Source organism: Epinephelus moara, chromosome 8, assembly GCF_006386435.1.
Source record: "Epinephelus moara isolate mb chromosome 8, YSFRI_EMoa_1.0, whole genome shotgun sequence".
Lineage (NCBI taxonomy): Eukaryota > Metazoa > Chordata > Actinopteri > Perciformes > Serranidae > Epinephelus > Epinephelus moara.
This window is the reverse complement of record NC_065513.1, coordinates 37101347-37113840: the sequence shown is the minus strand read 5'-3', so window position 1 is coordinate 37113840 and position 12494 is coordinate 37101347. Positions and strand designations below refer to the sequence as shown.

General features: G+C 43.0%; 1 protein-coding gene across 5 annotated transcripts in view; it reads right to left on the bottom strand.

Moving 5' to 3' along the window:
* The window catches only part of LOC126394781 (coiled-coil domain-containing protein 60-like), a 68394-nt gene extending 56327 nt beyond the window's left edge, over positions 1-12067 (bottom strand). For all 5 annotated transcript variants that reach the window (XM_050051856.1, XM_050051857.1, XM_050051855.1 and 2 more), the window contains exons 1-2: positions 11739-12067; positions 6012-6088 (exon numbers count right to left, since the gene is read on the bottom strand). In XM_050051856.1, the coding sequence (XP_049907813.1) occupies positions 6012-6088; positions 11739-11984 (323 nt within the window). In that variant the 5' untranslated portion in view covers positions 11985-12067. The remainder of the gene's footprint in view (positions 1-6011; positions 6089-11738) is intronic.
* Positions 12068-12494: the final 427 nt, after the last annotated feature.

Genomic DNA, 12494 nt, shown 5'->3' with positions numbered 1-12494 from the left:
GTTTGGTATGACTAAGTCATGGTATGGTATGCTGTACATAATCACGGAAACTGTCAGTGTGTCATTCCGTCAGTCAGTCGTTCTGTCTGTCCCACGTTTTTCTACTCACTGACGTGGTCAATCTATGTGAAACTGCACATAGGCATTGAGGATTGGCATAGGTAGAAGGTGACAAAGCTACCAATGGGTATGGACTAGTTTGTATAAGCCTAGATAAGCCTAGAGCAGAATTTTTTTGTCATGTAAGGTCTGTGGGCAGAGCAGGAGAAACATTAACGTGCAAGTGCAATGTGCGATCAGCTGGTTTAACCAGAGAAGGACTCTAGTGCTCATGCTCTATGAGCCAGAGCAAGCCTGAAAAAATTATTTAAAGTTTGCAAATGTATTATGGAGGAGGAAAAAGTATTCATTAGACTTGTTCAACTTCATTCAGCTAACACAGTTGTGCACAAAATAAATAAATATAATAAGATGCAGCTTCAATTTCCTGATCAACATGAAGACGAGCGAGGGTCAGAGCCGCAGTGACCTTACAATATTCTCGTGACCTTTCCTTTACAGACGAGCTAGTTTTGTTTGCAAGGGTGAAACCACACAAGCAAAGGCACAAACGCCTGCATATGTTCCAACCCTCTGCTGCTCCAGTTCTTATTTGTTATCTAGCGAGCAGCTGGCTGGTAATATTTCGCCCACAAGTAGAGCCAAGCACTTCAGCCTAGGAGGGGGGCACAGAGCACTTGTGTTCCAGCATGCTAATTTGGCTCTGTTCAGTGATACACCGAGTGCACCAGTTTAGCTCGGAGGCATGTCTGTTCTATTTGCATACCACCACACCCCTGATATTACTTATTAATCTTCAGATGTGACATCTAAGTCCAAAATGCAGCAGTCTTAATTAAAGTGTGTTTCTATCAGCATCGCTAATGACTCGTAGCTTCAAATGTGCAAAAAGTTTTTCCCTGGAGTAGCTGCCGGCTGCCAAGAGTGTGGGAGGTGGCTCAGTGACCTTGCCTCAGACGTGACTAATTTTGTTAGTTCTTTGTGCTAAAGTGACTCTTTCACTTTAGTTCAGCTAATGTTTTTTTTCTTTCTCTCAAATTGATTAATATCTTCTAATGCGTAGGCAAGTGGGTGTCTCTCTGCTTGTGTTTGATGCCCCACATGCACAAATGTTTGTGACAACAGCACCGGTCGTGTCTGAATGTAACATGAAAGCTGAACAATAATACGCTGAAGAGGGAGGGAGGGGGGGGAGAGGGAGAGGGAGAGAGAAGCAGACAGAAGAAAGCTGCCGAGTCAATGACAGGCTGCAGCATTTGGTGTGACAAGAAAATAAAAGGCATTGAGAAGAAGCAATGCATCGTCAATACGTAAACACACAATGAAACTTTTGTGTTTGAAAGCCAAGAAGCTCTGAAGTGAAACCCCATTATGCCTTTTCTCATCACCGCCCGCCTGTCCTTCCAGTCAATAACAAGTTACTCTTCTTTGTGAGAGTGAATCATGACCACAAATCAGAGCCGGGCTTGAAAAGCTCATTAAACATGACAATGCTTGGATGGGAGGCTTGATCGGTGGTTAAATATTGATTGCAATGTAAAAAATTTAGACATTTGTGCTCTGGGGGAGGGTGGAGGTGGTGGGGGACACTTTTTAACAGATCAGATCATGGGAGCCCTTGGGTGGCAGCTTGTTGCCAGGCAACAAAAGAAATAGGGTTTGTGGTAGGTGAGGAATCTTTAGTGATTAGACCAACTAAGATGTTGTGTCTCCACTCTGAGTCTACTCACCGGCTCCACTCTCACATCATGATAAATTCCCATTTGTGAGTTTTTCAAGTTCCACTGACTCCCATATGATGTCAACAAGTTCGAAGACATTTGATAATTAAATCCCAATAACAAGTCTAGCAGAAGAATGCTACTCGGGAGGTATTATCCGTCAGCTACGACGTGACGAGAAACAGGACTCGCGGTAGTGTTGACAAGACAGCGTGGGATGTTTCATGTCAACATCGCCAGAGACAAATGGCAGACCACGACAACACAAGCTGGCGCAGTCATAAATGACAGAGCGCCACAGGCAAGGGTAAGAGCCAAAACGCTGATTAGGCTTTGTGGTGTCTACTGAGACAAAACGGGAAAGAAACAGCAAGAAATACAAAACCAGACTGGACTCTCATGGTATCTGCACACCACACAATTTCATGGAGCATCACAGTTTACCTCCATATTGAGACAGACACCAGTGACTGCATGCTTATGGTGAATGAAGATTTGGTAAGATCCAAAATGGCTATGTACACTTGTAAATAACATTACAGTTGTGATGCAGGAACCTATCAAATTCAAGTGATAATCTTTAAATGTGTGTCCTAATTTCCACCTCATCTTTAAATGGAGACAATTATTACAGCTCTGTCTAGGTTTTGGGGATTACCTAAATTATGTGACAAATCCCCGTCCTACAGAGGAGGATTAGGGCCATTTGAAATACATTATTTGACACTATGTAATATTGTCGTCCCATTTTTCTGATTTATTTTTTTTGCTTTTATCTGAGAATTGTGATCTTTTCTCTGAATTCCATCTTTAATCACAGAGCTCCAATGATTGTTTTTCCCTCCCACACCACTCTTTCATTCTCCTGTTGACATGAATTGAATTAATGAAGATCTTGACAAATGATATATTACTTTCTATATCTGGATGTCTTAAAGTGTTATTGCACTTAGCAGCTCTCAGAGAGGAGAAAAAGGGAAAAGTTGTGTTTGAATCATCCAGTTTTCAAAACTTTGTTTGCAATTAGTTTAATGTCATGGTTATGCAAGTATTAAATTTTCGAAGTTATATAGCTTGAGAACTAATATAGATGTGCAGTCTTGATATATAACTTTATGATCAACACATGTCAAACAAACAAGTCGGGTTGCCCCCTGAAAGTAGGAGATTTAAGATTTGGTCGGCGACCCCTCAGTCAACTGAGAGTCTTTGGGTTTGGGTTTTTGGGTCAGTCAGTATGCAGTGTACTTCTGGGGACGTTTTGGACCTGAGATTTAGCTGCAGAGTGAGCGCTCCTCGCTTTCACTACGCTCTTCTCTACAGGCAGCTGCCGACACAGAGGCAGCTGCAGGAGCAGGAGAGTAGTAATGTGCAGGTTGACCCACAGCCCGCCCAGAGATTCGGGAAAGCTTGTTAGACAATATCTCAGGTTTGGCAGGCAGGTGATAAAGTCAAAAAGTAGCATTTTGATGAAGTTACTGATAACTTACATAAATTCAACTGACACTTTCTCTTCCCTTCGCTTTGTCTTTCTCACACAGCAAGCAGCTATTTACATTTTTGGTCATAAAAATATTCCCCACTGCAAACATGTAGACCTAACACTATGTCCTAATAGCAAGCAACTGCCTCTCTGTCCTTCCTGAATCCATTTAAGATCATACTTAAGATTTAACCATGTAAAAGATGGATGAGTACCTGCTGTCTTCCAACATTTGTTCATATTAAAACAGAAAACACATTTTATATTGAGATATTTGCTAAAAATGACAAACAATATAGCCAGCAGCAAGTAGGTTGTTGTTGGTGATGGTCATTACTGGAAAATTTAAGCAACAGTTTGCAGGTCACGTTTGTTTACAAGTCAGGCAGGGTGGATTGGCTCACATAACAAGCTGCTGCGGATTTTAAAAAACAATGTCCTGCGCATTACTAGAGGAGAAGATTTGCACTGTAAGCCCCAGAGTTAACTTTAACTTCTGCCTTCTGCTTAGAAGTGGTGAATTTACAGCTAACAGCAACTTAATGCGATACAATCTGTGGTTTTCGTTTCATATCTAGTGTTGTCGAAAAATATTTTTGCACATTTCCAGTCCATCATTAGCGTAGTTAGCTTGTTAAGTAGTCTATATTACATGAATGTCACTGTCAGATCGAACGTCCCGCTCAAACTGTTCTTGGAAATATATTCGCATTGAACAGCAAAATCTGATTCAACAACAAAACATAACTCTGAGTCGGGTACAGCCCTACAGAAAAGAATGTTAAACGAAACTGATTTTAGACCCAGCAGCACACCTTTGATAATGTTAATAGAAAAAAGTGACTATTTCTTGGCTGCTTCCTTTCTTTTTGCTAAGCTAGGCTAATCACCCACTGGCTCTACCTTCACACTCTACAATCTTCTCGTCTCACTCTCAGCAAGGAAAAAAAAGCATAAATCCCAACATGTGGAACAGATCCATACTAAAAATGTACATACGGACAAAAGCTGAAAATTTCTCCAATCAGGTTTCTATCTCACCAGCGTCGCCAATTTCCCGTCTCCAAAATGTTCGTAAGCATGGGTCACAGTTTCTCCCATCAAGTCTGTTTTTATAGATCACAACTTTTGCGTGGGAAGTGGCATAAACATCTTTCAGGCCTCGTTTTGTGCATACGCTGTGTTTATAAATGAGACCCCTCTACATAACAAAAGCAAAACACTGCTGTTTTTAGTTTTTCTAATTGCAGTTTTGTCTGTCATGGAGCAAATTAAATTGTATTCCATTCATTTTCATCATAGTGAGGTAGATGCACAAATCTCACTGGTAGACATCACCAGACTATCACAGGACTGACACATAGAGACAGACAACCATTCATGCTCACATTCACACCTACGGACAATTTAGAGTCACCAATTAACCTGCATGTCTTTGGACTGTGGGAGGAAGCCGGAGTACCTGGAGAAAACCCACGCTGACACAGGGAGAACATGCAAACCTCGCACAGAAGGGCTCTCCCACCCTGGGTTTTGAACAAGGTCTCTCAGGTCATCTAAGTCTTTTTCATGTGTTGGACCCCTAAATTCAAAGATTATGTTTTGGCATTTTCCCTTTATTATACAGGAAAGCTTAACAGGGAAAAGGGGAGAGAGAAAGAGGGGTTGACATGGGTTGGAATCAAACCCACAACCTCTCAGCAACGACATCACCTTTGTACATGAGGCACCTGTGCTACCAGGTGAGCTTGTGGACACTCCTGAGGGACACCTAAATTTTACCCATTAGATCACAGCTCCCAGTGGGATCAGATTTCACTTCAGGGGCCTCCATCCTCAAAGATATTGGCTGTTGGATATGATTAAGACCTGCGGTTGTCAACTACAGTTCAGAAGATAACATGGAGGAATTGAAACTTAATTTTGTAGTGAATTAATTAATTAATGAATTTTCTGCAGACCCCCTTGAGCACCCTCAAGGTGCTCTCCGGACCCCTGGTTGAGAACCACTGCATCACGACACCCATTATGAAATGCAGAATTGCTGAAAAACAGACCACTATGTATCAAATGTTTCCACCCAACTGCCCGAGCTGAAAAACAAAACCCGGCTGATTAAGTCTAAGAGGTCTGCTGTGGCCAGAGAAGCAGTGAGATGTATGAGCTTTCAACATGTGAGCTGACAGACAATGGGCTGCCATTTGGCCTAAAAGGCATCACAGCCCCAAATCATTACTACTGTATTCACTTGCAGGGATAAACAGCCACAATTCATCTGGGGGTTAGTATCTCCTGTGAAAATGGCAACCCCATAACACCTGTATGAATAATTCAGCACTCTGGGCTCTATCAGAGGCTGTCAGAAATGTCAGCCGGTTGGAAGTACCCTTGGCTGCCCCCAGAGGATGTTGTCTCTACACCCTGTGGTGGGGTTATGGGGTTGCACACACACTCACAACACACACGCTGGACCAAATGCCACAGCTTTTTCAGTGCCAGGACTCCACTGCCTGCAGGACACAGACGCACTGAAAGCTGAGCATACCTGCAGTGAGCAAACTGTTGCAGATTTTTTTTTTTTCATGAGCAATGTTATTGTTAAATGTGACTTTTTCCATAAATAGCTGCGGCTATTGCAGTCCTCATCTGTTTCAGGAGGAAAAGCAGATAGACACCACATATTCATATCAACAGAAGGGATTCATTTGCTCCATATTTGCTAAAACACCCACAGATGTGAGTCTCACCTGGCGTGGCCCAGATGCTTCCTCAGGGAAACGATATCTGCTCTTTTTCCAGCTTGGGTACGGCAAACTGGCAAACTCTAAAAAGAAAGTGGATAAAAACAAAGACATAAAAACAAAAGGACAAGCAGCCATTATCTTTTAGTCTTCTGAGTACCTCTGGAGCTCAGAGCACTTTTTCACCCATGAAAGACTCTGCCGCATCCCCATGTGACCTCTGCAGAGGCAAATTGGGCAGCGGGCCAAGAGTAAAGATCGTGACTCTAATATGACATCGCTTATGGAAATGACAGATAATCGGGCAATTAATCTCCACGTAATTAACTGCAATGAGTAAAAAAACCTCCCCTTGCAAGATAAACTGATGTTTTCTACAATATAAATTAGATAACAGGGTGTGAGAGGAGTATAAATGTGGGCTTAATGATTAACAGTCACACCTTACTTCCTCCTGTGGAATCTGGAGGGCTGCTGTTAATGGATTGGCCGACTATCTTCGGTGGGTCATCTGTAGTCGCCTATGAATAGATCATCACAGTGCAGGCAAAGGGGCATTAGCTCGGACCGGATATTCATGAGGATTTTCTATCTTCAGATTATTCATTTTACTTATTTAGGCATTTACAAAACACATTAAAACCAAGGGATAACATTTCAAAGTGAGTAATTTCCAACATGGTTTCAAACTTTTAAAAACATATGGAGGCATTTAACAAGAAATCATACGATAAAAATCCTTAAAGGGAGAGTTCAACCTAAAAATAAAACATACATATTTTTACTCTTTTCTGCGGTGCTGTTTTTGAGCCTAGATTGTTTTCGTGTGAGTAGCAGAGTGCTAGAGATATTAGCAATAGAGATGTCTGCCTTCTCTCCAATATAACAGAACTAGATTGCACTCAGCTTGTGGTGCACAAAGCGCCAAAAAAATACATTTGAAAAACTCAACAGCAATGTCTCTTTCCAGAAATCATGACCTGGGCAGAGGCACTTGCCTGTGACAGCACAAGCCGTCTTTCTCGGCTGAGTTGTAATGTTAGCTAGCTCAGTGGTGCTAAGTAAAGGCCTGAACATACTCGGGCGGAACGTACGCGGAACAGACTCCGTGGAGGTCCGCGCGGACTCAAAGCGGACGTCCGCAAGCCCTGTGCGTACGACCGCGCGGACTCCGCTCCGCGCACCAGTGACTGCTCGGACATTTTACAGGAAACTACAACGCGGAAGTGAGCTCGACTATGAAAGCCCGAATGACTGCGGACCTTCTTCGCGGAGTCCGCTCCGCTTATAGTACGCCCGAGTATGTTCGGGCCTTAAGCCAGCAGTAGACGCTCAATACAGCTGTTGATCTGCTCTAACATCAGCTTTAATCAGCATGTCCTGCTACGTAGTTAGCTGCTTAATGTAGTGACTGAGCATTACAAAGGCAAAGGCACATGTTATTAGCTAATTAGGTTACACTCATAACCCTAGCCCTATGTAGTGCCCCAGGAATGAGTCTTAGAACCTGGAAATGAGCTAGCATTTTACCACTCACAGTTCCCTCGTCTCAAAGTCAGTGGGTTTTTTGAATGCTTTCAGTTAGATGCCTGAAATAAAGTCTGTAGTTAACACGAGCTTAAGAGGCTTTCACGTTTTGTTCTACGACATAAAATACGTCAGTAAATACCCCACTTGTGAACTTTGAAGCTTCTATGTGTCCTAAAAAGGTGATTGCTAACAAGTGGCTAAATGAGCTGAGCTGCACCAGACAAAGCTTTACAGCCTAGTTGTTGGGGCTTCTTTGAGTCATACGATGGCGGTGTAGTTTGTTTATAGCTGAAGGTTAGCTTTTTACTTCTGGTGAATGCATTTAGGCTTTAAATATCATGAATGAAGTGATCATCTGTGAAGATTATCATGCTGAACAAAACATGCAAGTATCATAAACATTTGTTTACCACAGAGCTTATTTCTGCAATAATCTAAAACTAGTCCATACCCATTGAGTGCACAGTTGCCCACGTGCAGTTTCACATGGTGTGTGTTTGGGATACAGGTCATAGGAAATTGCAGATTAAATAGTCAACTGAACCCATTAAGAAGAGCAATGTATTCAGACAGAGTGTTTGTGAATTTGATAGTACGATTGCAGCCACAGCGATCGGTCGCATTTTAGCCATTTTTAAGCATTTGTCTGTTGTTATAACGCCACCCAGTTGCCAATTAGAGGTAAATTTCTCCAGTCACCTTGAGGCGTCCTGTTCTACAAGTTTAGTAAAAATCGATATGGTGGTTAGGCCTAGATAAGAAATTAGCTCTCTAGCGCCCCCATTTTGTTTGATGGGGTCAATAATGGAGGGGTCCCCTCAGATTATGTGTGGTCATATGCCTACAAAGTTGCGTGGTGATGGGTGAAACCCTTGAGATGTTATACACCTTTATGTGATGAGCCACGCCCTCCGCAATATTCATTGCCTTATAGAAGCTCAGTTTTATCAAGTTTTCCAACTTTTGCCAAGAGGGAACTTTAGATATTGGTCCCTAGATTATGTTCACCCAGTTTCATGCAGATCGCTCAAACTTCCTAGGAAGAGATTGATTTTAAGTGTTTTTCAAAATATTCAAAATGGTGGAAAATCTATATAACCGGAAGTTATGGGTTCTTGAGGCCAATGTGTTCCTCATGGCATCTCTGTGCAAAGTTTCATGTCTCTACGACATACGGGGCATGGGATATGCCCATTCAAAGTTTGCAATTTCAATCGGTTGCTATAGCGCCCCCTTTGGCCAATTGATGTAATATTGCTTCATTCGCATCCTCCCATGACCCTCTACCACTGTGCCAAATTTCACATGGATTGACCAAGTCAGTGAGGAGAAAAACGTGGAACAGACACACAGACACACACACACACACACAGACAGAGTTTTCTTCATTAGTGAAATCCAATGAAAAAACCCCATGAGCTTTTTGAAGAGGGAACCAGGGCAAAGCTAACTTCCGCATCGCAAACATAATTCCTGGAGCACTCTATAGGAACAGTGCCTAGGGGAGTGAGGGGTAGACCCCAGGTTAGATGTCAGCCTTGTTTTTTGGTACACAAAGTACTGGCAAGTTAAATAAAATGCTTCTGTCTTCAGCACATCTGCAGAATTTACTTTAACATCACCAATCATGCTATTTCGACTTCAAAATCGAAACGTCTGCCCCCAAGAGAGTGTTTCTCCCTTAATGATGACAGCTGGCACAACTTTAAATCAAGCCACCACTCAAAGTCTGACCACAGATCAATGACTAAAAGCAAGCCAAAGATCGTCTATTGTTCCCAATCAGTCTTGAGCCTTCTTTGTTTTGTTCACAGAGTCACTTTTCACTCACTGGTTCACATGCTTTCGTAGCCATGGAAAATCAACCTCTTAACCTATACTGACCATTCAGCAGGTCACTTGGTAGAAAGTCAAGCTGTGCAGCAAAACGCTGTTCGAACTTACAGAACTTGGGATCTCAATGTTGACAATACCAACTATGGCAGGCTGAATTTTGGGGGGACATGTGTCTAAAATGGTGGACAAGCCATCGAGGATATCTCCATTTAATGATGGTGCAGCCATAAAAACAATGAAATCTTATCTTGTGGTTTGACTATTTAAATCACTGTCAATGCGATATATCTTTAATGAAAAGTTGAGTACAGAATTTGAAAGTGCCAGACAGGATTATTTTCCCAACTATTACGTTAGGGAAAAGGAGGAAAAAAACTGCATGTCAAAGGGTTAAAAAATGGAGTTCCAGAGAGTAAATGCTGAATCGCTGGTGGTTAATGCAGTTAAAAGTGCTACTCCCCTAAATGTCATGACTTTTTTAGATTTATGGCAAAGCGGCAGCTGAACTGGACAAGGACCAAGCTGAGCTCAGGTCTTCGAGCTGCAACATCCAAAGGACAAAAGAAGGTGCCAGAGAGCATGGAAATGCCACGGCCGTCATATTTCACAGCGAGGCTCCTCTCTGAGCGATCCCTGTCTCTGCTCGGCCCCTGCTCCGCCCCACCGTCTCTCTTCATCTTCCTCCTCACCCTCCTTCTCCTCATCATCCCCTTGTCCCCACACGCTTCTGCTGATGGATGAGCTCATTTGCTGCAAATCTCTTTCGAGTCAAACCGGGACACTGTTGTTGCCTCTCTGCCACGTCGGTGGACACAGAGAACAGAGACCTCAGCGTATGAATACTGTATGTGCACACACAGGAGGTGCATGCTCCAATACATACATGTAACAGGAAAACTGTTCTTTCAGCAGCCTGTGTGTTTCCATCAACACCCAGGAGGAACACACACACCAAACAATGTTGTTAGTATTGCATTTGTCTTAACAGCACCACAGAGAGCTGAATCAAAAGCATTGTAAATGTAATAACACAGAGCAGGAAACTGCAGACAATGAGATTGCCTTGTTTTCCCTCCTTGGTGATTTACAGTGTATACCGGCCGATTCTTGTTCACTGTAGTCATAGAGACAATGGATTGGCAACAGGCAAGGCTTAACCAATTCAGCAAGTACATTTCTTCGGCCAATACCATCGTTTTATGTTACATTGAGGTTCAAGCACCGCTCCGTATTATTTCTGACTCATTGCTGGCTGCGATAACTTGTAAAACTGCTTTCCCAAAATGTATTTTCATAGATAAGCCACTCCATTCTGATGTGTCAGTTTTGTTATGGACCACGTCTCTCTATTCGCCGGCCAGCCTCTGCAACTGAGCCAGCCTCACAATAACTATGATGAATGCAGTGTCCACGGGAACAAACCAGCCATTTGACACTTCATCCCCCTTGATGCATTAGCCGCTAATATCCCGTGGATCTGTGGCGGGCTGTTTGAAGCCTCATGAGTCGATGTGACTTGCCACCGCCGAGCCCTCCCCTGAGCATAGGTGACTGTAATCATCGCACAATTGGCAATGTCTTACTTCAAATGCATTTGTTAGTGGGAACAGGCTTTGGGGGGATCAGACGCAGCATCTGTGTTGCTGATTATGAAAACTGACTCTGCAGAGCCCACCGGGCCTTCAAAACTATCTCTGAGATCCTCTCAAACTCAAATCACACGCTGAGGATGGTAAAAATAAACTGAGCCATGGGTGTGTTTCCCATCCTTTGACTGCACGTCCAAGATGCGTTTTCATCTGGGCTAGAAAATTTCATTTGTGACACACTCAATGTGCTTGAGGGCGGTCAGCGAGCATTTAAAAAGGTCTTGGATTGGACAGCTCTGTTCAGAGGATGGGGGGCAGCTGGGGTTACTGATGAATGAGAGATAGAAGCGCTGCCATGAAATGAAAAGGATCACACACATATACACAGACAGATATGAAAATATCACTTGAGAGGGGCATTAGCAGTTCAAGGGAGGAAAGGCAGGAGGGACGATGAAGACTTTCTAATCTTTAACAGCTGCCAGATGCGATGGGATGAATCAGAAATCACAAAAAAAGATAGCAGAGACAGAGAGAGAGTTTGGGTTGCTTCAAATGAGCCTTTTTTATTTTGGGTGAGATAAATAAACTGCCAGCCATCTTTGAAGTTAATCCTGATTCAAAGCATCAAAATGATTTGATGATGATGTGTTTACAGGGGTGGTGGTGGTGGGGGAAGTCATCTGAGAGAAGATATTATACAGTCTGACGTTCCCTTTTATACACACAAAGACAAACAAAACAAACTGTAATGAATAATAACTAACAGCGGAAATACCTTCCACACGTGTTGTTGTCTCACACTGCGCAGGATCACTGGTTTAGTCTCAAGATGGGAGGGAAGTCTGGGGGGCTCACTCGGTCTCCGCGGTGCCTCCAGGCAGCCACGCCGGCTCACCTGCAGCTGTCGGCGGGGATGAGTCTCCAGGGAGTGCGGCTCCTTCAGACCCGGACGTCCAGTGACGTTGCTGCTCCGCGCACACACCAAACGACTCGAATACAGCGTAGAATTTCGATTAATCATGATGAGCGTATTGTCAAGAAGTCGACTAAAGTTGCACAGAAACACTGACAAATAATTTTACTGAATAAACTGCGTTAAAGTATTCAAACATTTCTACAAACTCCACGCGTTGTTGCCCCGCAACCTCCGTCTCTCATGGCAACGGCTAAGAAAGCTCCGCCCACAAGGAAGTGAAAGTTACACTATTATGTGGCCAAAAGTATGTGGACACCCCTCCTACTTTTGTGTTCAATATAATGCTGTAAATCAGCTGAGATTATACAGCCTCATGAAGCTGTTAACATTTCAGCCTCTTGTTTGGTTAGTAAATAATAAATAAAGTCTGTGGTCGCAACTTGACAGCTAATTATATGCAGATTGTGATTTCAACCACTTTAATGTGAAGCATTTCAACAGGTGGATGAAAGTCTGACTAGTTAGTGCGATACAGAGGCATGGTATCATCATGACAGACCAACCACTATTCATATCTACAAGTGAAAATATTAAAGAGATTGTAATGCTTTATTT